The 26,930-nt window shown below is 43.8% G+C and overlaps 1 protein-coding gene across 2 annotated transcripts in view; it reads left to right on the top strand.

Moving 5' to 3' along the window:
• GLRA2 (glycine receptor alpha 2) overlaps positions 1-26,930 on the top strand; it is a 224,273-nt gene that overhangs the window by 145,394 nt on the left and 51,949 nt on the right. For both annotated transcript variants that reach the window (XM_090031654.1, XM_090031652.1), the window contains exon 8: positions 9,561-9,710. In XM_090031654.1, the coding sequence (XP_089887780.1) occupies positions 9,561-9,710 (150 nt within the window). The remainder of the gene's footprint in view (positions 1-9,560; positions 9,711-26,930) is intronic.

Here is a 26,930-nt window from a genome sequence, read left to right as displayed (position 1 = left end):
CCAGTTTTCTTCCATTCATTTTCATCCTCTCTCATCTACCAGTCATAAGAACATAGGACTGGAACAACATGCCTTAGCCATTGAGTCCAGTTCTCTTTATTCACAGTTACGAAGTAATCCCAAAAATCATTACTTCAGACCCTCATACTACTGCAAGGCAACTACCCAAAATGTTACCACTGCCCTATAACATGTTATAGGTAAAAGCAGAGGCTACAAGGACATTGCTAATGCCCTGTCACTGCAACAGCAGAAATATAGATAGATAGATAGATAGATAGACAGATAGATAGATAGATAGATATCTCCTAAGAAAATGGCCATGCTACTGAAGAAAGCAAATCCTCCCATGCTAGGCATGCTAATCCTTCCTTACCCCATCAATATGTCTGTAAGCAGAAGAGTGGGACCCTTAAACCAGGATCCTCTGGATTTTCTAAGTATCAGAAGGAGAATCAGCGCACAGCTTCCAGTCAACAACCACTAACTTCAGCTGTGGCCAACATCTCAATACTTTAAGGGAAAGTAAAAACCAACCAACCAAAAAAAAAACAAAACAAAAAACCTCAGGCCAGAAATGAGTAGTCTAAATGAAGGGGAGTAGATCAGGATCTCAACACAGACATGAGATGGTAACAGTAGGACTCTTTGTTTAAATTAATTTAATCTCTTTCTCTTTTTGTTACTGTTTCTGAACAATTTTGTGTAATAGTCTGACCTGGACTTTTGTTAGCTCAAATAACAACAGAACTCTTTATTTGTCATCTTGGTTAAAATGAAATAGCAGGCTTACCTTCCAATAACATCAGGCATTTGTTCCTGGATGACAGTTTCAATAAGAGTTTTACTTGTCTTATGGTAGAAAAGGCCAGACTGTCCCACAGTTATCACTCCTGACTCATATTGAAGCTGGGTTGCTCCCAACCTGGGAACCAAACCCATTATCAGGCTATAGCAACAGCCCCTCTTCTCTGCTTTGTAACTACCAGTATTTCATTAGAAATACTGCTTTAAGCTATTGTTCAATTTTTGCTTTCTCTGTCAAAAAGCCACAGTAGTTTCATGGGAGTCTAGAGCTTCTGAAGTTAAAATGATGCATTTCGGTATGAACTTAAAATGCAGAATTGTCAGGAGCAGGAAATCCAGGGTGATCATCATGGAACCTGGTTTCCTCTGATTAAAAAAACCAAAACAAAAACCCAATTTTTGGGGTTAAAAAAAAGTAACCTAAAATCCAGTTTTATGTGATCAAAATGAAACACCATTATCTTTCTCTGTCTATATATATGTATTAGTGGTGGTTTATTTTAATCATAGAAAAATGTGGCTTTTGGGTTACTTTTTTTAACCAGAAAAATGGGGAATTTTTTTTATTAGAGAAAACCAGGATCCCTGGTGATCACAGAGATAATGGTTTATGACAAATGGTGAGTTCATCAATACTGCCTTGGACAAGAAAAGCAGGCACCCTTTGTTTTACTTACCTAATAATTAGCTCTGTCCTTAGGGAATTAAAATTGAAAACATGGAAATATGATCTCTAGAAAGACAGATCATATTATATAGATGCAGACTGAGCACTACCTGCACTAAAGAGAAATGCAATATTGTTTCCTTTGCAAACAAGTATAGCTTTTCTTTAGCTATAATACAAGTTTCCTTGTAATACATCATGTACTTTGTGGCTGGCATGAATTTGTAAAAATAAAGGACTCAAGAGGGCAATTACTATTTTATGCTGTTTTTATTGCATCAGATTGTGCTGTTCCATAAATGAATGTATTCCTGTTTCTATAAATCATTTGTGAGATCTTAAAAATAGTTTACAGAAGTTCAGTAGCTGTTAAAAGTCTCCAACTTCTTATGGTCTAATCCTACTCTTGAAGCCAGTTAGTTTGCTTTAGACTTCAACAGGTGTAGGTTCAAACTTTTGGGGTATCAGTTGCCCCAGCATTTACTACTATCATTGTACTAGAGCTTATAGGAACCTAGAATAACTATTTGACAGGAAATGCATTTTTTTTTTAATATTCTCCATTGGAACTAAACCTTCTTTATCTTCAAAATGTTAGAATTTTGAAATTTACTGCAGGGAAGTGATTGAAGAATTTTGTTGTGAAGATACCAAAACAGCATTTTGACTTTTTAGAATGATATTGATGTTGTTTCCCATGGTTCCTGGACACCCAAATACCCTCCTTCCAGATTCCTTGCTCCCCAAATCAAGCTTGGGTTGCCAGTGTTACCACAATCCTAACTTACTGCCATGATGGCTGCTGAGGAAGAAGGTGAACTGATAGGAAACCAGGTAGGGTTTCCTGGGAAGATTTAGCAAAATCAGCATATCCCCACAGAACATTTTATTTAATTTTTTTAGCAGAAAATCATTTTCTTAGAAAACCTTACCAGCTCTAGTTGCTAAACTAGACATGTGATAAACAAAAGAATGCAGGATTTCACTTTACTGGTATAAGTTGTGACGGGGGCAAGCTTTCATGCCCAGTGCAAGCCCGGCCTGCCTCCTGTCTATGGGCTAGCCACCCACCTCACTCACCTGCCACACCTTGATGTAATAGCTTTGGGATATTAATCAGGTGGGAAGCTGCCCATTTTGAACCCCGATGTTTAGGCAGATGTCTACAGCTCCATTCTACCATTGCACTGTGGCCCAAGCCTTGCAGATGGCATCCACTAGTGGTTTGTACTGGGTCTTTCATAAAACATACACACAGACAGACAAACAAACACAAATTGTGCCCCAAGCCCTTGGCTCCCTCACTGGGGCTCCACACACTGCCCCCTCACTGGGACTCACTGGGGTCTGCCCCACTGCCTGGCCCCCACTCCTGGTCCCTGCATCCACAGGACTCACAAAGAGCCTGGGCACTGCTGCAGGTCCTTCTACTGACCTGGGCCCTGCTTCAGGACTCCCATGAGCCTGGGCTTCCCTTGGACTGATTGAACCCACCAGGGATGTAGGGGCTGGGGTTATAAGGCACCCCACACTCGTCTTTCACTGGGAAGTTGATTGGCCTGGCATTTCTTGGGGACTCCCCCACCACAGGGAGCCCCACCAACCCCCCACCCCTTCTCCAGCAGGGTGCAGTTACATGTCATACCCAGGACAAATGAGGCCTCCTCCATCCCCATAGCCTCATCTTGTCCTCCGCAGTGTTCCTGGCAAAGCTCAGCAGAGAGATGTTTCTCCTCTGCTGGCTGATCATGAACTGCCCTCAGCTCAGGGAGCTGGGCCTCAAAATGGCCAACTTAATCCAGCACCTGCCCCTCCCTGGCCCAGTCCTTAAAGTGGCAGCATTACCGGTGCCCTGCCACATGAGTCCTGTACAACAGGGACAATCCTCCTGTACTCCTATGTTTCTATACCATAGTGGAATCTTAATCCTGAATAAGGTCTCTTGGTACCTCAGTCCAACTTCCTGATTACCTCTAAAGAGCTATCTTTAAAAACGATTTCTCCCAAGTTTACACAGGCCTTAATGTGGGTGGAATTCAATCTTATTCCCTGAGTAGGTCTAAAGTCTGGTATGCCATAACTGTTCAGAGCTAACCAGGGAAAAAGAACTAGGTGGAATTTTTTGGATTGACTAAAACTCTTAGGAGTTAATTCAGTGAATATTTTCACCTGGAGCAAAAAGTGGAAAGACATTAAAGAAACTAGTGTTTTGGACATATTTTTAACTGAACCATTTTCAGCATTCATTTGAAAACAAATTGTATTATGACATAAAATATGACATGTATTCTTTGTTTTATTTAAAAGGTTGAAAACATACAACCTGAAATTGCAATATCTTATTGCAAGATGCCTCTTTGATTTCATTTACTTTCATTTGAAGTCAATCAAACCTAAGAGAGGTTGTTAGCCACTGGTTTAGAAAGGCATAAGCTTTTGTAAGTTAGAGTCTGCTCTTTCATAGCTTCTGATTAAATAAGTTGTTGGCTACAAAAGCTCATGCTTCCCTAAACCAGTTAGTCTCTGAAGTGCCACCCTGCCCTACCGTCTGCCAAACAAAGTAAACAAATAAAAATGGTGGTTCTTCTTGAAGTGTGATACAGCTGCAAAAACTGATCTCACGTGACTTTGTGCTTCACATCCTAACCTGAAGAGCATACATACTTTTGGTAAGATCCTTTCCACCACTGCAAGTACTAATAGGGCTCATCTACATGTCACCCTACAGTGACACAAAGACACACTATGTCACCATGTGGCATACTATGGCAACGTAGCAATGATGCGGGTCTACACGTGATTGCCAGCTACATCGATATAGTGGCATGCTCCACAGCTATAGTGTGCCGCTACGGTGATGTAGTGGCAAAATCTGTGTGCCATGCATACAGTGCAGTAACTGTCAATGCTGTGCCATTCTTTATTGCTTCCAAAATGAAGCACTAAAGCATGGCACCATAGCAATGCCACTATACAGCGGCATGTAAACGTGCCCATAGGGTCCTCATGTTACAGAATCTAAGCACCTCAGCATATGATTTTTTCATCCCAGACACTGGAGAGAAAAGGGAAATTTCTTTAGAACTGAGATTATGTGATTTGTCCAAAGTCACATTGGAAGACTGTATTGGTCAAAAAAGTAGACGTGACATCTGGGGTGATTTGTGAATGACAAGCCAATGAATGACAGTGCAGTGTCCTAACTAACCCATGGCCATACTTTCTTCCAGGTTCCCTCATTAAGAACAATGCTGAATTCAGTTTCTGACACCTCACTACATTCAGAAACATTCCAAAAACCTGAAAGAAATTAAGAGAATCAAAATTTAAAAGGTTGAGAAACTGGGAGTATTAAGTTAAGGAAACATTTTAAGGGCCAAATCTGGATTGATTTGTATCTCATTAAACTCCCAAGGATATCAGTGAATTTCAGGGGTATATCTGCAGAAATTAAACCTGTATGAATGATAGAATTTGGCTAAAAATGACTAGGGAAAGAGATAGGTGGTGTGTGACTATTAAGAGAGAAGAGGAACTGCATTATTATATGCGTTATCCTCAGCCTTATTATGCTTGATCCTTGGTACAGGCAAACCTCACTCTGAAAAAACTTTGCTCGTTAACTGGCCTTAAAACATTTACAGAGGATCTGAATAATTTATATAGTTTATGGTGCGATTGGTAGGGAGCCATTAACTCTCTCTCTCTAAAAAAAAAAAAAAAGAAAAAAGGGGGTAGAGGGAAAGCTGTGGTGCTGCTGAAGATAAAATCCAAAACAGTTTACTTAAAGAGAGATACAGAAATGCTTGATTGTTCTGTGAAAGTGATAAAGTTGAATAGGGCAAAAATTCCAAATGTGTAATTCTTAAAATACTTGCAAATAAGATAATTCAAGGTATTAGGATGGAAGGGATGTTTTAAAGAAGGCTTTGCAGTGATCTTAAAAAAAATCAGTAGCACTAGATAAAGAGATAATGCTAACTCTGAATTTCTCCATATGAAGTTTTGGGAACTGCAGTGAATACTGAAGTGACATTATTTAGTTATCAAACTAAAAGTGGAGGGTTGTTACAAATAATCACTGTGCCTTATTTTGTGCCCAGGAATTACAGGATTTGTGGATGAAGTTAAGGAACATCCTATGTTGGATGCAGGTAAAAATGCAGCAGGAATTGTGGTTTAGGAGGTAAGAAGGTGAAGAAATAGTGCTTTCTGGTAACAAACAGGGCAGTATCAAAGGGGGAAAGAACAGACTTATAAGAGGGCCTGTAGACTTCTTGCACTACATTACACAATTTTGTAGGAAAAATGGCTGCTATGAGCTGGTGTGCGTGGGCCAAGAGAAAGGAAGTAGGTGGTAGATCTACAGAAGGACTTGTATATCACAATGCTCAGTATCACAGCCCTTAATTCTGTGGTGCATCGCTGTATGGTGGAATCCATGGCCACAGGTTGGACAGGCATAGAAATAAGCATGTGGTCGTGGGACATGTGAAAGCCAAGAAGCTGAGTGATAACCTGCTTGAGCTAAAGAAGAGAAACTGAGAGAGACTCACTCCAGAGCACCATGCTGCCTGGTATCTTCAATAGTGACCCAAGAAATGGAAGACAAAGGATCAAAATTCCAAAAATGCATCCCAACAAGCACTCACATGTGGTTTACAGCACCTCAAACCCATATGAGGGACCACAAACCACACATGGCACATGTGCACCCATTTGCCATGCTGCTAATTTGCATCACGGTGAGTTTTTTGACATGGAGAGAGCCCAGCGTCAAAAAAACCTCCATTAAAAAAAGCGGTGTGGCGCATGTGGCAGCAGTGTGCACTGCCAGAAGTGGAGCTTGGCCAGCCACAGCCATACTCAGGCTGGTGACCAGGCTCTGAGTGGCTGGCTCAACATTGCTGCTACCCCAGGAGGCCCCCAGGACCCCAGGTAAAGCTGCTGGGGCCAGCAGGTTCCTGTTCACAGCAGTTTCTCCCCTGCCCACCCCAGGGTTATTATGCCACATACCAGGGTGCACGTGCAGGGGTGTGCCCAGGGACAAAGCAGCAGCACTTATTTGTTTCCCTGCTATTTGTTCAAAGGGAAACACGCACTTCTGCATTGTGGGCTCATTGGGACATGTTCCAAAGGGCAGAAAAGGGATTTGAACTTGAGTTCTCCATATCCCAAATATAATCACTAGGCTATTGAGTAAGAGCCTCCTGGCTGTATGTTTTGCAAGGGGTTATTCTGGTTCAAACACTCCTTCCTGGACTGGGCTGTGCAATATATGAAAGGATGCTTAGTTTGCAAATTCTGATCGCCTGAGATGTGAGCTAAGTGCCTGAATACTTGGTTCTGTCAGGTTTTAGGTGGTTGTAGATATGTCCAGTGGCACACATTTAGGTGTCTAAGGAGCTTGACTGGAGGAAACTTAGATCCTTTCAGGATCAAGAGGCAGCTGTGGAAGAGGAAATCCTGACCAGTTTGTTATCCAAATGACCATTTGACACAAAGTCTTTTGCACCAGGAAAGACAGGGTACCTGGTACAATGGGAATGAGAGATTGTTTTGTGTAGAGGGATGTCCTGGAAAAAGGCACAAGGTTTGGCTTCAGAGCACTGCATGAGCTTTTCCTGATGTCACTCTGTTTACTAGGACTACACAGATAAAATGATGCCCAACACTCTAGATTTGGAAGTGTCAGTAGTGTTATCTGGTTATAGCACTTGTGTTGGGAGTGCTTTCTTTTTCTAATTCAAGATATGGAAGGGACTACAGAGGAGCACAAACTAGGTAGCTGCCAAATATGCTGCTTACCTCCAGCAATCTTCAGTTAAAATAATCCAGCTAGCTCATCAGCTGAGTGGATGCTGTTTATGACAGTGCTGGATAAGTCGCAAGACAACTAACTCAAGCGTTTATGTATTATTTCATCCTCAGTTCCCAAAGCATGCTAGTACAGGGTTTGCTCAGGTAGAAATTCTAATCCTTGTGGCTTCACTTCCCACAACGAGAGGTCTCTGGCAGCATGTTCCAGGCATTTGTGCATTTCTAATATGGTTAAGGCACTTGTTACACACACGCGCACACTTTCAAGTTGCCTCTTAAAAGATAGTAACAAACAATTCAATTACCAACCCCAGTTACATATTTAAAGAAACTCAGTTATGGTTGTGGCCTTTGTGTTCCAGATTGCCTGGGCTGTTGTCCGGCTTGACAAAATATGTAACAACTGCTGCTGGATTTGCAGCGTGGCTCAGGATCCCTGCAAAGGCAGAGTGGGAAAGTTTGCAGAAAGCTGTTGCTTGCAAGAGCAGAGGGAACTCAGCCCTGGGGCCTGAGGCAGGCTTAGAGAAGGAAAGGAGCCCCAGGCCCACAGAGCTCAAGGAGGAATCGCCCTGCAGCTGGCCTGTGAAGTGAACCTGCCGTTAGTGATAGGGAGAAGATAACCTGGTATCCTTTTTTCCCTCTGTGAGGCAGAGAAACCCATGGGTAGGAAAAACGATGGTAAGGTAGACTTGCCTAGGAAGGCAGGGTGTTGATCTGGGAAGGCTCTGGGGAGAGTTAACTGAGAACCAGCCTGGGGCTGGGTGAGTGACAAACCCAGGGTTGTTGCAGTTATCAGCACAAGGGCCTGTGTCTGGGAACTGGAGAAAGGTGCTTTTGGGGAGAGGGGAGTGTGTGTTTCTTTGCAGAAACCACAGACAGCTGGAGCAGGGGGGAGCTGCTCTTCTCAAGGCAGGCCATAGGAGAGAGCAGGACTTTCTGAAGCAGCAGCACCAGCCCCCGTTATTGTGTTGCCAGCATGAAGGAGACCTGATGTCTTGTTAACCGTGTGAGCTCCTGCTGAAATTCACTGGAGTCCCAAGGTTTATGCTGGGGAGTTGTACTGAGGGTGTCTTTGATTCAATTTGTATAGAGTGCTTTAGTTCATTGATATCCTGTTTTGCTATTAACCTCATTCATGTGTTGACTGTTTTGTAAGTAATAAGCTGTAAATAGTCAGACTGTATATACTCCAGTGCATGGGGAAACCACAAGAAAGCTCTCCATGGAGCGGTAGCCCCAGCCTTAGGGGCTGAGAGGTTGACCAAGGCTATTTGACACCGCCGGACCCTGACTCGGGATGTGGGTGCGGGTAGCACCTCATGTCTGACAAGGGTGCAACTTGTAATTTTTTGCAGATGAATACACCTGCTCTACATCTAATTTAAATGCATAGGATCTTCATTTTATAATAGGCAGTTTACCTTCTTACCCCTGACATTTCCCCTATGGCCACTCAGTGCTCCAGATAATTTTGTTTGGAATTGGAGTTGGAGCATGGGGAAGAGATGATAACCCAGTGCAGCATGGTGCACCTAGAATTGCATACTCTGGGCAGACAGGTAACTGTCACTTCACACTGAATAACAAAGCTGAGCAACTTTCAGTCTCTCTCTACACAGCTCAGTGTCTTGAAGGACTAAGCTTTGTGTCCTTCCTATAGTCCTTAAAATATGTGGTTTCTCTGTACATTGGGCCTCCAAACCCTGCCTATGCAGGTCCATTTACAGCCATTAGTGATGTTAATGGGATGTTTGTAAGTGGGATAAAACAAGGGAGGTCCCCTTCTTCCTGTTTCCACCCCTCATTCTCCCTCACTCAACACTTACTTTCAAGTAAGCATATGCATATATGCATACCTGCGTCATCAATATGTAGCTTGCCGTGCATGCTCAGTAGCTACAGAGATGTTTACATGTCTATATCATACTGGTCATTGAGTTGCGAACAGTGCTTAAGTTCCTGAAATGTCACACAAATTTGGGTGCATAAAATGAAACAGAATTCTGCCCATGATGTACCTTATTGGCTCTGTCATTTAGGTACCTGCAAGTAATCACTGACTGCAGTGGTACATCTACTTTGCAGCCTGTTACCTGTGTACAGTATAGCATGATAGACTCTGTGATTCCTGTTAAAAAAAAGTAGACAAGATGAAACGTGCACTTTGTTGAAGTCTGCATCTGGGTAAATAAATGCCTTGTTTTTAAGGACTGTGATTACATACGTTACCTTACTATCCATTCTGGGTTTTTTTTTTCCCACTTAGGTCTCCTATGTAAAAGCTATTGACATCTGGATGGCTGTGTGCCTTCTCTTTGTGTTCGCTGCATTATTGGAGTATGCAGCAGTCAACTTTGTTTCGAGGCAGCACAAGGAGTTTCTGAGGCTTCGAAGAAAGCAAAAGAGACAAAACAAGGTAGGGCTCCTTTTTACTCAGTATGATCAATTTTGCATCCTGAATATAAATTGGTATAGAGCTCTGATTTCTCCTCTTAGCTCTCCTTGCCCATGAAGTAAAGTTTCACATGAAAGATTGTTTTCTAGCATTACTTAGTGATAGAGTTAAAAACTTGCTAATATGCTTTTTCTGCAGTTCACTGCTGTTATCAATAGATGTCAAAGAACTGGTCACTGATCCTGCACATTCTGTTCTTCAGTTTGACTTCATCAGGCAATTGCGCCCTATGTGCAGAGTGTTAAATACCAGATATATTATTTAAGCTGAATCAACACTAGATTTTAACAAGCTAAGAAAATACAGATTAGATGAAAGTACCATAAGGTAGATCCCTAACTAGGTAGATCATTATACTTAATGAGTAGTCATCAGTAGCTCTATGTCTTGTTGGGAGAAAGTATCCAAGGGGCTTCAGCAAGTATAAGTGCAAAGCCTTACTCTTGGGAAAGAATACCTTCATGTACAAATACAGACTGGGGAATGACGGACTAGGCTGCAATAGTACAGAGAAGGACCTGGGGATTACAATACACACAAGTTAAATATAAGCCTACAGTGTGCTCTTGTTGCAAAAAAAGAAAAGGCAAAAGCATACTGGAGTGTCAGCTGCAAATGAAATAAAGAGATTCTTCCTCTCTGTTCGGCACTGGTAAAGCCTCAGCTGGTGTCCAGTTTTGGGCCCCAAATGTCAAGAAAGATGTGGACAGATTGGAAAGAGTCCAGTGCAAAGCAACAAAAATGATTAGGTGCCTAAGAAGCATGACTTATGAGTAGGGACCTACAGAAATTGTGATTTTGTGGATTTTGCAAAATCTGGCATAGTCCCCAAAAGCAGGCAGTGACCATGAAATCCACAAGGAAAAAAAAAAGTAAAACTTACTGAAAACAAAATGTTGGCTTAGGGTGCTGTGGCAGCCTGCCAAGAGGAGGAAGGAAGGCTGCCTGCTTGAAGGGTTACTGGCAAGATGGCTGATATCCCCATCCCTTGCCTCTGATTGGCTGTGAGGGCTATCTGTCATGTGGTCTCATCTCTATTCACCGATTGGTGAGGAGGGGCAGGGCTGCATAACCATACCTTGCAGTCCATCAGCAGTGAGGGGATGGAGCCATATGATAGGCAGCTCTCACAACCAATCGGCAGGGCCACCAAGGCACCTTGGCCAATCAGAGGTGTGGGAGACCCACCATGCTTCGCCCACAAAATGGCTACCAGGCCTTATGCTTTCTCCTTGAAGTTGGCAGGCAGCTGCCTCAAATTTGGTAGGTTCCTACTTATGAGGAGAGGCTAAAAGAGCTTGGGTTACTTAGTGTGGAGGAAAGATTGAAAGAGGATTTGATAATAGTCGTCAAATATCTGGAAGGTGATTATAGAGAGGATGGAGATGGGCTTTTCTCTGTGGCTGTAGGGGACTGGACTAGAGGCAATGGGGTCTAGCCGCAGGAGAGGAAATTTAGGTTAGAGATTCTGAAGGAACTTTGAGTCTGACAGTGGTCAAGCACTAGAACAGGCCACGTAGGGAAATGAGAATCTCCAGCCCTGAAAAATTTTAAAAGCAGGATGGTTGGTCAGGGATACTCCTGCCTTGAATAGGGGGCAGAACTAGGTGACCTCATAAGGTCCCTTCCAGCCCTGCTTACTTATGGTTGAAATTAGGAGTAATTTGACTTCACTGCATTTATATCTCTCTGAAATTAATAAAAGAGAGATGAGGGCCTGGGGTTGACATTTTCTATCCATATTCCATTCTTTTGAATTATGTTGCTTTATACAGATTTGACATTTAAACTGAGAAGATATATTTTAGGATCATTAATAAATTGTCTCCTTTAATTATTCTAAAATTGAAAATGGAGGCATTTTTACATCCTAAATGCCACTCTGTGAGCATTTCCTATTTGTTCAGGAAACAGCCATCTTTCCTGAAATTTTATTCCAATGTAATAGACAGAAATAAGTATTTAATATTGGGACAGGAGATTTTAAGGGATCATTTCTGCAATTATAAGAACTCCCCTTCCTTGTGTCTAAGTGCATGCCTACATTAACTTGCCAGTGCTGTAGAGACTTTCCTGAGTGCACCTTGCTCACCCATCCCTGCACACATGTGCCAAACCTGGAAATGCAGTGGTGAACACTGTAAGGGGATGGAGGTGTGCCACTTACCGTGGGACCCCGATCCCCGGATGTCCCCTGGAGAGGAGGGGTACGCGTTGGACCGTCCCGCTTCGCCGCTCTCGCCTGCCACGACTTGATGGAAAATATGGGGGTTCACCCTTGCCGGGAAGCTGGCGGTCCACGTGGGGTACAGTACCTCCAAGGTCCAGGGGTCCTGAGGGCTCCTCCTCCCCTACACCCTCGCCCGGTCCTCCGGGTTGAGCCTCCGTGGGGGGGCTCCCTTGTCAGAGTCCCAGTCCGGCGGGGGGCGGGGGTTCCTCCCACGGCCGGACCCTCACCGGTGTCCCCGCGGCACCTAGTCCCCCTGGTGCCGCTGGCTCCTATAGTCTGGGGTTATCCTAACCCCTGTACTTAAGTCTCCCGCCGAACGGGTTTTACACGGCCGGTCTTCCCCGCCCGCGGGTCGTCTTCCGCGACCACGTGTTCCGAAGTCGCAGTAGAAGGGTTCCCCCGTCGGTGGCCCCCTTCCCGGTTGCCCTCAGCCCGGCGGCCGCCGGTGCCTGTGTTACCTTCGGGTCGTCGCGGGTGCCTGCGGTTCCTGGTTCCGTAGTTCCCTGTCTCGCGGGTCCCTCTGGGGCCGTGTGAGGCTTCACCGCCCTCCGGGACGCCGCCGCTGCCTCCCGCTGCGCGGCTCCCGGCTCCGCCTCGGCCGGCTGCGCAGCCGCCGGCTCCCGCTGCGGGGCTCCCGGCTCTGCCGCTCCCGGACTCACCGCCTCCGGATCCGCAGCTCCCGGCTTCGCTGCTCCCGGACTCACTGCCTCCGGATCCGCGGCTCCCGGCTCCACTGCCGCTGGCTTCCGCCTCGTGGCTCCCAGCCTCGCCGCACTTGGCTCCGCCGTTCCTGGCTCCTCCGCGCCCGGCTCCGCAAGTCCCGGCTCCGCGGCTCCTGGAGTAGGCTCCGGCTGGCGCCTCCGTCCTCCCCTGCTCGGGGTAAGCGTTCCCCTTTTATCTTCCCGCGCCGGTCCCGCGCCGGCGCGGTTCAGGTTCCGGGAAACATTAAGTTCCCGGCCGGGCTTCCGGGTCCGGACCCGGAAACGCGGCGGAACTCCGGGGTTCTTCTCTCGGGCAGGGCCCCGCGGGGTCCTGGCCCCCTCACAAACACATTCTTGAATTCCCCATGTGGTTCACTCTCAAAATGCTTCAGAGGCACAGGACTTGAGAGATTGCAGGTGGCACCCTTAGCATAGCTTCATTGCTGCATTTCCAGACATGGCTTTTGCAAGCAGAAGGCAGTTGAGATTTGACAGGGATTCTCCTGTCCCCAAAGTGATACAGACAACTCTTTATGTACACTAAATCCTTGTAGTTTGGTAATTTGTAGTTTGGCTATTTCTTTTGTGTTGTGTTTTAACCAATGTGCTAAAGTTGATGCTGTTGTTGGTGAATAGATCTTGTCTGATGAATGGTGGGAATAATCCAATGTTATCCACCTGTTTTCTGCCACTGTCAGGTAAATATAGAGATTCATTAAGATTAAATTATCCTGGGGAACAGAACACTTGCCAATTTGTGACAGCAGTGCTGCCACTGGGTCCTTTATTTCTAAGAAGTATGAAGCAGGAGGAGAAGCTGTTTTATTTATATTATAAGTTTGGTTTGGGAGATTCTGTGGAGGCGAGTAAATTGGCAATAAGCTAACATTGACAAGTAACAGTATGGTAATACCATAACTATAAAATTAGGATGCTCTGATGAACAGGGGCAGTAGTTTGTGCTGCTTTTGGGCCAGTTGCAGTGATGATGATTTGACAAATTTTATTTAAAAAGGAAAATTCAAGAAGGGCTGTGTTTACTTTGTGCTAGTTTGATGCTTATAAATTAATTGAATGTGTTTGGGGTATCCTGTACTGACATACAAGGAAATATTCCATTGTAATAAATAAAATAAGGCCAGCTGACCATTTGCATAGGTTGCATTTGGCTCTTGCTATCAATCTTGACACCAGTATTTCACCTTGAATTGCAGTGTAACTAAGTCACCCATTTCATTGTACGATTTCTGCTATTAGAGAAATCATAGAGAAGTGGTTTGGAAGGGTCCATAGGTCATCTAGTCTGTTCTTTCCTTAAGTTGACTACCACTGGTCAAAGTCAATTTATTTCTTTCTGAACTGATCTAAGCTTTTTGCGTTTTAGCCTTCTCTAACTGTGCCATTTTTATTTTTGTGTGTATGTATATCTGTTGGGTTTTTTTGTTTGTTCTGGTTTCTACCATTGTGCTATTTCTACTTTTGCTGCTATCTATTCTGACAATCTGGGGACAGGCACAGACTGTGACTTTTGGGAATAAAAGTGTTGAGTCAATGGGATGCATGAATGGCTCGGAGATTAAAGAGCCATCAACATACAGGACAGTGAATCATATCTACAGCTCAAGCTTGAGGGTAAAACTGTAGGAAGAAGGAGAGAGACTTAGTGTACAGTGATGTCATATACATAGTGTACAGGATGGCCAGTTTTCATGGCATCACATGTAGCCTACTAAATGTAACAGAAAAATATACAGTCCTTAGCATGAAATCCAGTTTCATGTTATACATTTCTATCTCTTTTGGCCTGTCTTTATTTTATTTTTTTCCCACTGCTACACTCATGGCACTGCCATCAGACATTTCTCAGAGGAAGTGAATGTGCAGTGTGTAGCCTGGATCTGTAGTAAATGTAGCCTGTGGATAGTGAGTGGGGACAGCAGAAAACACAGTGCCTGGAGAAAAAAAAATAGCCTGTTCTAGCTGTCTTTCAAATGAATGTATTCCAACAAAACTAGTATGTATTGCAAAATACTCTATGATTGACAACACCCATTCCTAATGTTAATCCTGCAATATTTCTTCTCAGCATGTTGTGGATCTTGTTTATTGGGGTGGGAATATCTATGAATAAAAAAACTTTTTTTTTTTTTTGTAAGAGGAGTCCTAGGTCTGAGAAGTTTTATATCTGTAGCATACGCTGAATATGAATGAGTTTTAGCAGCTCTACAATAATGCACTAGCAGTCAACAGATCCAGATTATAGATGAATAGCAGAGGTAATAATTCAGTGCTGAAGGGGGAAGTGGTCTTAGGTGCCTTGCTCACAGAACAGTGCCAGTGCCTAACCTACCAAAATCTATGAACTTTGCTGGTTCAGGCAAAATGAAACCAGGACCTTAAGCTCTTCTGTGGCCCATAACTAGGGAATCAGCCCATAACCACTTTAAAGCTGGCATATTGTTTTGTGCATCTGATTTTGAATAAGGTCAATAAAAAGTGCTGATTATTAAACATCGGTGACCGTGGGGGATCTCACTACATTATGAAGAAGGAACTGGAAGCCTTCAGCATCAAAAGATAAAAAACCTCACAAACAGTTTTCATTATGAAGCCCTCTCTTCTAATTTCCCTACGTAATTCAGCTAGTTGTTGTCACAAGGAGCTGTTGACCATACAGTATTCTATCTGCAACGAAGAAGAAAGAACAGTGGCATAACATGTGAATGGGGCCTTTTTACTTTAGGAAAAATCATTTATATATAAACACACACACCCCCCTGACCATAACAAATGAATTTTCAATATATAAAATTAATAATGATTGGAAGATGAAATAATTTTTCATGCTGCCTCTAGAATGAAAATCTGGTCATGTCAACCATACATGCCAGCATTGGTTCAAAAAATTTATTATGAGTTTCAGCTTCCATGGGCTAGAAACTATTCCACCTCTTAAGCATGTAAGTTGACTTAAGCACCTAAGTGTAATTCTAGTCCACCTTACTTAAGTCCTTGAGACACTGTTCCTACAAAAGTTAGGTGAATCCTCTTCCTCTATTGCTTTTATGTGACTCATTTTTAAAGGTAAGATGCCAGTGGCTGCATGTACATGAGACTCCAACTGCATAATATTTTGTTACTACTGCACAATCTCATTGTATGGCAGGAAGCATGATGCGACACTGCTGTAGTGTAGTAACAAGCCTCTGTGCAGTCAGCATTACCTAAAAGCCGTTCAGTGACACTACTATGCAGTACCTCCCATTACTGCAGTCATTTAGCGCTTGTATAACCAAGTGCTGGAGGGGGCAGTGTTAGTATTCAAGTACTAAATGACTGTGCAGTAATGACTGTGCAGTCAACTTCTTGTGGAGATGTGGCCAGCATGTTGCAAAAGTAGATGAATTAATAGATTTGCAGGGAATTGAACAGAGTGAAATAAAATTAAAAGTAGATGCTTAAGTCCATTTAGATGCCCAATAGGTAGAATAGAATTTGGACCCATAAGTGCATAAGACAGCCCAGGCAAGACAAGAATAAGGCCAAATTCCTGTTTTCCTTGAAGAAGTCCACAAAGATCTCTCTTCTCCACTACGTCAGTAACATTGGCCTTTGACACTTATGGCCACATTTGGCCCTTGGGAATATTTTCCTCTGCAGGATTTGGGGCACCCCTGTTTGGTAATTTTGGTTCCAGTGGTATTGCTGTGTTAAGGCTTCTGGGAAGGATGATTTTTCCCAGAGAAACTTCACAATTGAGATTGGTCTGCTTCTGAGGAATCTGTATGGGACTCCCTCAGCTATTCATTTGCCTTCTGAAGTTTGTCAGTAGGTGTCTGAAGAGATGCTAATAGCAAAACAGCTGAGTATCTTTCTGCACAGGAAAGAGAAACTCTTGCAGAGGGGAAAGCTCCCAAGCATGGAGCCAGCTTGCCGAGTCATCCTTCATGGCCTCACAAAACTTGGGCAGAATTTATAGAGAAACCACATGCTTCAGTTAACACACACAATTACTAGATCAGTCACACTCGTGCCAAAAGAAGAAGCATGATGAACTTTGTCCTTCAGTTCTGTATACTCAGGTCTCTTGCTGGCCTACAAGATATCTCCTTTAACTGCCACTGTCATAAGTTGTGAGTCAGCCTTGTACTTAGGCTGATGGATTCCTTGGATACCTGACCTGGCTAGCCTCCTAACCTTGTTCTCTGCCTGACCTTCTGGATACCTGACCCAGCTCTGGCCTGACTTCCCGATACCTGACCTGGTTAGCCCTGTGACCTTGTGTTCTGCTTGACCTTTTGGTTCCCTGACTTGGCTCCCTGGACAGATCTCCTGGATTCTGAGTTCCCAGCTTCTCCTGACCCTGAGGTGACCCCCAGACCTGGCCATCCATGGCTTGGCATGACAATTACAGGCTGTTTCCATAGTATAGAACTGCCATTCTGTTATTTTTTAAGCATTTGTTATACACAAAACAAAGTGTCAAGAAGTCCCTGGTGACCTACTCCTGGGAAAACTTGAGGTAGCCATTCTAGGAAACTCTAGAGGTAGAGTGGAGACACAGGGCCACCAGGCAAAAGACTAGAGTCCCAAGCAGGTTCTTGTTGGTCTGTGTAGATATAGAAATGTGGAGGATTATGTAATGCATGCATCTTACCTGTGGCTTTCTCCATTTAGGGGTATTGCCCTCATCAGAAAATTTCAGAGAAAACTCAGTGAGAGAAAACTTGCAATTTTTTCTTTCCCATATACCCTTTTCCATGAATTTTTACTCCTAGAGACCATCTGGCTCTTCTCCTATAGTTCTGCCTAGATAATAGAGAGCAAAACATGTTGCAAAGCTGTAGAGAGAGGCTTTAGAATCAGGGTGAGCAAGATTTCTTTTGTGTACCTGAAATTTCTCTAAACCCCAATGCTTCCATGAAGAATAAGAGACCCAGCTAAGGATAAGGATGAGTCTACTTGAGTTTTCCCATTCTATTTGTAAATCTATGCATGGTACATAGCTGATTGGCTTTGTAAGATTAAGAACAAGCAAAACAAAACAGACGGGTTTTGTGTAAACATCCTGTAATAGTCATGCCAAACCATGGATGGCCAGGTCTGGGGGGTCATCTCAGGGCCGGGAGAAGCCAGGAGCTCTGTCCAGGAACCAAGTCAGGGAACCAAAGGGTCAACCAGAACACAAGTTCAGAGGGCTAGCCAGGTCAGGAATCCGGGAAGTCAGGCCAGAAGGTCAGGCAGAGAGCAAGGTTAGGAGGCGAGCCAAGTCAGGTATCCAAGGAATCCATCAGCCTAGAAACAAAGTTGAGCCTTGTTGTCCAGACACTCCCCCTTCCAGATCAAGGTTTTATATGAGAAGGGGTAGGTCCACTGATCATGGCTTACAGGGAATGGGTGTGCACCTAGGCCCAGGTAGAGGGTTCTGGCAACCTGTGTCTGCCCCAGTGATTTGTTGTGGCAGTGGCAGACTGGGGTGAGCTGCCGCGTTAGACAGGTCAAGGCCACAGTCTGACATTAATACCACCAGAGGTGGAGATCCATCTGGGCACCAAGAAATAAAAGTTTGTTGAATCATATAAGCTAAATAAGATTGGACCCAGTACAGTGTTTTTCAAGGCAAATGTAGGTTGCTGCAGGAAGTGATGCCAACAGCCTATTAAGTAGCATTTCTCTATTTCAGTACTGAACCACTGACCACCGGTCACCTCACCCACTTCATTAGAGAGCATCAGGCTAGTTGTAACAAGTGCCAATTTTCATATATAACAATTAGGCTCAAGACAGAAATTACACATAAATTAGTAGAAGTAATCAGAAACCAGTCTAAGCCTGTAACAAAACAGAAGTTCGGTGCCAATTGATAGGTTTGAGAATGACAGAACCCAGTTTAAGATACACCTGGATGGATGTAGTATGATTTAATATGTTTAGGTTAGACCAGTCTGTCAAACTTCTACTCCAGATACCTTTCTGACTCAACTTAGGTTAGAGTCCCCTAGCATCACAGGAGCCCTTGTAGCTCCCTGGTACTCCCTCCTCACAGGGCAGGAGGGCACTCCTCTGCTTCAGCTGAGCTAAGCTGTCACAGAGCTGAGGCAGCAAAGCATCTGATCCCCAGCCTGCATCCTGCCTGGATCTGTTAGTGCATCAGGGCAGTGTGGTGGGGAGGTGGGGGAATAGAGCCCCCATAGCCTGGCCCAGATCACCCCAAGCTGGGGTCTGCCCAGCTGGGGGGAGCCCCATGCCATGGGAGCCCCTCACCCCAGTGCTGGGCTCCTTCTAAGCCAGGGTCTGCCCTGATGGAGGGCCCAAGACCAGGCCAGGAGGGCTCCATTGCCTCTCTCTTCTGTGAGTCAGAGGCAGAGACTCACAGAGGTGGGACTGAGCAGAGAGCTGGACCTGGTCAGGGCAAGAACCACCACGGTGTGGGGCTCCCCACACCTGGTAGACTCCAGCTCTGGGGAGCCCAGTTTGGGTGGGGGAAACCCTAGAGCTGCATGGGGTTCCCCCCATCTGGGCCGATCCCAGCTCAGAAGTCTGGGACCAGGGCAGAGGGCTCAATTTCTCCCCTGCAGGGGGACAACAGGGGGTTGAGGGTGTGTGCTGGGCAGCCAGTCAGAGATGGCTCCCGTTCAGGTGGGCTCAGCAATGGCCAGCAGTCTGGGAGTCCCTCGCCTACCCCCTGGGCCAGTACAGGCATCTATTTGCCTGCCTCCTCCAATTGAAGAGTGAACATCATTATCATTTCAGTCTACACAGCTTAGAGAAACCTGCAAAGATTGGATCAATTCTGCCTTGGGCTCTTTGACTGTACTTAGCCTTAAAGATTCGGTGATTTTTTTTCCCAAGAATAGCAGTATTTAGCCCCTAGGTGATCAGGGTGATCACATTCTATTTTGTCTGTTTGACCTCCCTATTTCAGTTGAATACAGTATTTCTTTCCTGTTCTTGTATAGGTTTCTGTGCAGTGGTAAATAGTTGTAGGTTTCATTCCAGGAACAGCTAGCTGTTTGTCAGCAACAAGTGGTTAAGTGATTATTAAATGGTATATACTTAAAGTACATTTCTTATGGTGTATATACAGAGTACATTTTGAGGAATCTTTTGGCTTGATAGATACTGTCATTTTTTTCTATTACATTAATAACTTAACTTGCATAAGGTCCAGATTGCTTGGTATTAAAGTATTGGTTTTTAAGCATGATTTATAATTAATTTTGCTGATATTTCTAAACCATAAAATTCTAAAGATGCATAGAAATTGAATTTACATTGGATTTAAATATCCAGTGCAACAATTGTATTTATAAAAAGAAGCAAGGTGAAAGTAAAAGGAATAAATGGATATTTGCACTTCAGGATATTACAGTAGCCGTTTTCCTACAATCTTTAAGCATATTTATTAATACGTGTGTGTGTGTGTGTGTGTGTGTGTGTGTGTTATGGCCACTATCTTTGGTAACACTGGGAACTACGTCTTCCAGTGCTAAAAACTTATACTTCCTTAAACCAAACAGACCTTAACCCAAAGTACCTTAAACCAAACAGCTAGTTTTGCATCTGGATGCTATAACAGGCTTTCATTCTATGTGGATGGGGCATGGAAAGACCTGTATAACATAAGCTAAACAGTGTACACACGTATACAAATTGCTGCAGGTAAGCACAATTGGTGTTTTCTATTCAGATTATAGAGTTAGGAATAGAGTTATGTTTATATTGTATACTGCAATATATGGAAATACTTGAAGTAGCGTTAAATGAGCCACCTCAGGTTCTGGAAGCAATGTAGCTGAGCAGTCTAGATATAAGGATGGGCTAATTTAGCCTTCTAAGAAGCAGGGTAAATTAGCATGCATTGAGCTCCATGGGTCCTGAGCTGCTATTGATACTTAAACTGGTACTTAAACTGGATTGTTTAAAAGTGCAATATATTGTAGGTTGTAATCTATGTATAGCCTGAGCGAAAATGCTTACTGCAGAAAACAGTGACTTTGCCAAACCAGGACTAAGATCTGTATGATAGCCACAGAGAGAATGTGATTTTTAGGTCTGGTTGTCAGTGGGAGCAGTGCCAGCTGCAGATTCTGGACAAAATCAGTGTGACTAATTGTCATTTGTCAAGATAAAATATTTGCATCTCATATCCGATGGATAGAGAACCAACTCTACAGTTTTAATATTAAAGTTTTTTGTCATGCTTCTAACAAGTTAATTTTCTAAGATTCTCTAGACTTGTTTATATTGAAGATCAGCTCCTTTTTTTCAAGCCTGATTTTGCTTTTAAACCTTCAGAACTATCCCCAATAGACATTTTTACACTCTAACATACTTGTGTACAGCACTTTGTGATATAATGTGCACTGTTTGCATTATGTAATGTGCTGCATCATGCGAATAATGGAAGTGCTCAAGGAAAACCCCTTTGATATGCTATTTTTGGCATGCACATAACAAGCTCAGCACATGAGTTTCACAGTGAGAAAAAAGAGTCCAAGGCTGAGTGGCTTTCTCCCTCTTTAGCATCTTGTTTACTTAATGGATTAAACAGGAAGTGATTTCTGTTGTAGATAAATGTCTTAGAGGTACTCTTGTAATTTTTCTTTCTGCAAGGCAATTACATTCACACTTCACCGTAACTACACAGAAAAATCTAAGAGAAGATAAATACACTAAAATGAGCATATTGGCATTTAGATCTGAATTACTGTGAGATTTGTACAACTGGGTTGAACTGACTTGGATAGTGGGGATAGTGCCTTTACAGACCTGTTAGTTAAAACCACTTGTGATTTCTGTCTCTTCTGCATACATATGTGTATGTTTTGCAAGCATGTTGATTGGAAACAATCATATTAATAATTGTCCAACTATCCTATATTAACCAGCTTTGTAGATCAGTCAGGAAGAATGTCTGGACATAGAGAAAAAGGAGAGCACTTGAAAATAACTGAATTTATCAAACAATTAAGTAACTCTTCTGCATGAGCAGTAGTGAGGAGGAGAGGGGTTAGGAATAAGACTACTGTTTACTGTAATTAGCTTAAATTTTGAAACTACAAGTTATTTGAAGTCAGAAAATGAGAATTCTTTATTTAGAAAATGTCAAGTTTTTTGGAGGGGCAGGGAGAAGGAGAGGGGTGTTTAATATTTCTGAGTCAAAATTAATTGAAACCAGATTTTTTTTCCATGAAAAGCTTCATTTTTTGACAAATCTGAATTCTCTAACCAAACATACACACACATATATAGATATAGTAAAAATAGTCCTGGTCACACCTTGGTGCTAATTTACAGCAGTGGTTCCCAACCTTCACTGACTCATGAGCAGCAATATTAAGCAACTAATAGACTGCAGGCAACCACATGCTTTGCTCTCTATCAATGTCAGCCGTAACTTTTTAATTTACAGGCATTATAGTCAGGTTGGAAGGTCTCATGGACAACATGTTGCTTAAGGTAGTGGACAACTGACCATGACAGTTTTCTTGTACATGCAAGTTCCTTATGATAACTAAGCAACAGATTGCCTGATGAGGAATGTGAAGTCACTGAAGAAGGTTGTATGATGAGAGAAAGACTGGAATCTTATATGACAGAAGAACTCTGACTAATTTAGAGAGAGACAGAGAGAGAGAAAAGGAGAGCAGACCAGGAGGGACCCTGACCACTGAAAGACATTAACCAAATTCCACAGGAGTCTTGGAGCTTTGAGGAAACTAAGGTAGACGTTTGTTTTCTGGCTTTGTAGTTTTGCTGTGAATATGTCCTGTACTTTCTCAAAATGAAGCATGTGAGTGTTACTTGCTTTCTCTGTCCCATACTTCCTAAGAATGTAAACATTTGTCCAGAGAGCTTTGAATTCTGGGAATGTAATGGGGAGAGGAGGGCACTCTTTTCAAAGGACAGACAATTTGAGCTATAGGTTCCCAGCTCAAAGCTGATAGTCCATGCATGAAGTGTGCATATGGAGACCAGAGAGTTTTAATCATTTCTGTATAGGCTGACCTGGTTGAAGAGACCAACCCTTCAGCTTTATAGTTGGTGACTGCACTGCGTTCAGAACAGTGCTTTATAATGTAATGAACGTTTTTTCCTCTATACCTATTTATTGTTGCTACATTCCTAATCCATGGAGAGGTTGCTACATAAGTGAGATAGAAGATTTCAGTTAACATTTTATATAAATATAGCAACCGTCATGGCATTTTGAAGGAAGAGTTTATAGGAGGGAGAAGGGTGGGCGTCAGATAATGGTTTGAATGCCAGCTGTAGTTGCAACACTTTAGCAAATAGTCTTCTAATAAAAAAACAAAACAAAACCAAACAGTCATTATCCAAAATGAAGTACACGAAACACGAGGACAGCAATCTGTTTAATGAGAAAAGAGAGCATGATTAACAGATAAAGACAGTAGCACATAAAAATAGAATACATAGGCAGCATGGAGGTCCCAGATCATAGAGATTGCTAGAATGCCAGACAAAAGGCACTGCATGTGCACAGGAACAAGTGTTGAGTCTCTATACAGAGTGGACCATAAGGGATGCAACTAGGGAAAAAAGAAAAAAAACTTTACTTTTTTTTTTTTAATTATATGACTGGGGGGTAAAGGAGAAGTGAATGAAATGGTGGTGTCATGAATAACGCTCCAAAACACTGGAATATCTGGTAAAGGTATTTGAGTAACATAATGAAATACATTCATAACATAATGAAATGCCACAGAAAGAAATGTTCTAAACCCAAGAAAGAGAATAGGGAATAGCTGTTCATATTATATAGCAGAGGAATCCAATCACCTCATGTTACTCTGGAGGTGTTAAAGATTCTCTGAGTAAAGACCAGCCCTCTGCATAACACTGTTTTTTGGGAGAAGCAAGCAGATCTAACCCTAGAAAAATGCTTTTAAATAGCAAGAGCATCTGGCCTATGGACAGACATTCAAAACGCGTGAGCCCGAATTGATTCAATCTTTGCAGGTTAGTCTAACCTGGCTAGGCTGAACCAGTTTATAACCAGACAGATGTTCTCTCTGAACTGAGGAAATTCAGGCATGCAGTGGCTCAGGCTAAATGCTGGGGGGCACTAGAACAGCCCTCCCTTCCCTTCCACAATGCTAAGCTGAGGGGAGGCATGGCCAGGCCCAGGTAGGACCTCTGATTACGGAGGACTGCCTGCAGCACCCAGGCTTTTCCCTGCTGCCTGCTCAGGGGCAGGAATGTTGCCAGCTCCCAGCCTCTTGCTAGCACTGAGGTAAGTGGTGGGGGGTGTAATTCATGCATCTGTTGATGATATGGAGCTTTTAATCTCCCTCTCCCTGCTTCTTTATACTGTCTGCAACAAACTGACAGGTGAGCAAGCCAACAGAAAGCTGATAACAGTGTTTATCACCCCATCAGCAAAACAATAGCCTCTCTACATTAGTTCAAACTCCTCTTAAACAGTTTACCAGCTGACCTGTTGACTAGCCTCCATGAAGTCCTAAGCAGCCACTATTCTATCTGCCTGTTCCAGTGAAATTGGAGACACACATAGGTACCTCTCAGCATTATCTAGCATACCACATGCCTAGGGTCCATGGGCTGGGATCCATGCTGTGGGAGATGGGAGAGAGGGGGGGATCCCTACTTCAGCAGTGAGCAGCAAGGGGGCATGGGGAAGTAGGGCAGGGAGAAGCCAGGCAGACCCTGCTGTGTCTGCAGTCTCTTCCAGAGCTCCAGACAGGGAGCAGAAGGGAGGGGCCAGCCCTGCTGTGGAGGAGAGTCCCACCCAACCTAGAGAGCATGCTGGGGCAGTCTGGCTTATCTTAAACCAGCAAGGAACAGACATTGCATAAACTGGTTTGAGCCGAATCAGTTAAGTCTGATACTACATTCAACCAGGTTTATTTCAAACTGGTTTCAGCCATTTTCAAACTGTTTTTTGCACACTGAACATCTGTTCTGTCACAGGTTTAAACCAATTTCTGATCACTTAAACCGACTTACGTGTAATGTCTGTCCCTAGCCCTGGACTGTCCAGAGAAAGGAGTTAAATAATAGTCCCTAATGCAGAACAACTACACAAGCTCAAGTTAAAGGAAACTATATGGCAGGACAAAGACCAGCAAAGAAAGCAAATGCTATTATTTGGTGTTAAAATTATGGAAAGCATGTCAAAGAGCAGAAAGAAAACTTTGTCAACGAGCAAAGGGGTATGAGAAACACAGCCACTTTGTGTTCCAAAGCCACAGATATTCCACAGAGAGAAATATATTCTATTAGGGCTGGTGGAGACTCTGTAGAAGCAAGCATACAAAGTAGCAGCATCATTACTCCCGTTGAAAACATCACAGAGCAGATCAGCAGTCCAGCAGTGGTGAGACAATTTTCTGGTAAGTTGTGGATCTGTTTTGACTCAGAGCCATTTAACATGGTAATGAAAAGAAGTCATTGCTCATTACCGTGAGGGACATTAAAAAAAAATAAAAAGGATTAAAAAGATTGTATAAATATAAGAAACAAAAGGAAGATCAATATCCCTTTCTGGATGGGGAGGGGAAGCTGAATCTAATAATGAACAGTGTAAAGACAACTGAAGTGTTTAATGTTTTTTTACTTTGATCTTCACAAGAATGGCTGACTATTCAATAATGACGATAGTTAGCATCTGCTACAGGCAGTAGACACTCTGTTTTGGAAGTAACTGGTTAGGCATTACTTGGATAAAATGGACATTTCCAGATCAGCAGGGCAACAATATTAGTGAGATCTGTCCTAGAGTACTCAAGTAATTGGCTGAGATAATTGGAGAGCAATTGCCTATTAACGTTGAGAATCTGTGGAGGTCTAGTAATGTCCCAGAATGTTGGAAGAAGACAAGTATATTGTCCATCTTTAAAAAAGTAAAAAATAAGGACCTAAGAAATTGCAGACCAGTCAGTCTAACAGCAATACCTGGAAAGATACTAAAGCATATCAGCAAAGAATCAATTTATAAGCACCTAGAATATAGCAAGGTGATAAGTAACATCAGATATGAATTTGTCAAATGCAGGGCATTCGTAACCTACATGATTTCCTTCTATAATAAGATAATGGGCTTTGTAGAAGATAGTAGAGGATGGTATATATGTGATATACCAGGGGTTGAGAACATTTTTGGACCAAGTGCCCAAAAAACCTCACAACCTGGATTGGGAAGATGTTGGAGTACCAGAGGCAGGTGGCAGAGGAGCTTCAAGGGGCCCTCATCCTTGTTGTGTTAGTGCAGCCCCAGCCTCTTCCCCGCCATGTTCACCAAGCCATGTGTGCAGCCACTGCCAGCAAGGAGTTGGGCTGGGACTTCAGACTCCAGACCCCAGTGAAGCCACTTGCAGCCTTGAGGCTGCCTGCTTCAAGCACCCCGGGCTGTGGGCAGGACCCTGCCACCTGCCATGGAGCCTGGGCTACTTGCAGCAGCTGCACTGGGGTCCAGAGTCCTGGCCTAGCTCATTGCCAGCAGCAGCTTCATGTGGGCTGCAGGGAGTATTGCAGGGGCCAGCTGCAGTACAGCCCCTTCCCTGCCATGTGCCCCAAGGTGTGTGTATAGCCACTGGTGGCCACAGAGCCATGCTGGCAACTGTTTGCATTCTGTCTGCCATGTGCTGCGAGCAGCCGGGGCTCAATGGAGGCAGTGGCTGCACACACACCTCAGGGTGCACAGCAAGGAAGGAACCTGGGGCAGTACAACCCTGGCCTTTTCCCTGCTGTGCGCCCCCTGGCATGCATGCAGCTACCACCTCCACGAAGCTCAGGCTGCTTGCAGCAGGTGACAGGCAGGCTGTGCCAGGGTCTAGAGCAGGGCCGGGCAATTATTTTGGGTGGAGGACCACTTACTGACTTTTGGCAAGCCATGGAGGGCCGCATGACAGGCAGGCAGGGACAGATAAATATTAATTTTCTAAATTTTTTAGGGGCCCTGTGGCCCAGATAGAATGGCCCGGCAGGCCACATCTGGCCCGCGGGCCGCATTTTGCCCACCCCTGGTCTAGACCCTTGGCCCAACTCTGTGGCAGGAGCAACTGCATGTGCCTTGGGGTGTGTGGCAGGTAAGGGCCACAGGTTGCGCTACCCCAGGCTCCTTCCCTGCCATGTGCCCCGATGTATGCGTACAGCCACTGCTGACCAAAGCGTCGCGCTGCGGCTCTGGACCCTGGTGCACCAGTTGCAGCCTCCTGGCTGCCTGCCTGCCACATCTGGCCTGGCCTACCACAGAGCCCAAGC

Source organism: Crocodylus siamensis, chromosome 1 (assembly GCF_052110815.1).
Source record: "Crocodylus siamensis isolate JL-2025a chromosome 1, ASM5211081v1, whole genome shotgun sequence".
Taxonomy (NCBI): Eukaryota; Metazoa; Chordata; order Crocodylia; family Crocodylidae; genus Crocodylus; species Crocodylus siamensis.
Note: the sequence above shows the minus strand (reverse complement) of the source record. Positions and strands in the feature narration are given on the sequence as shown.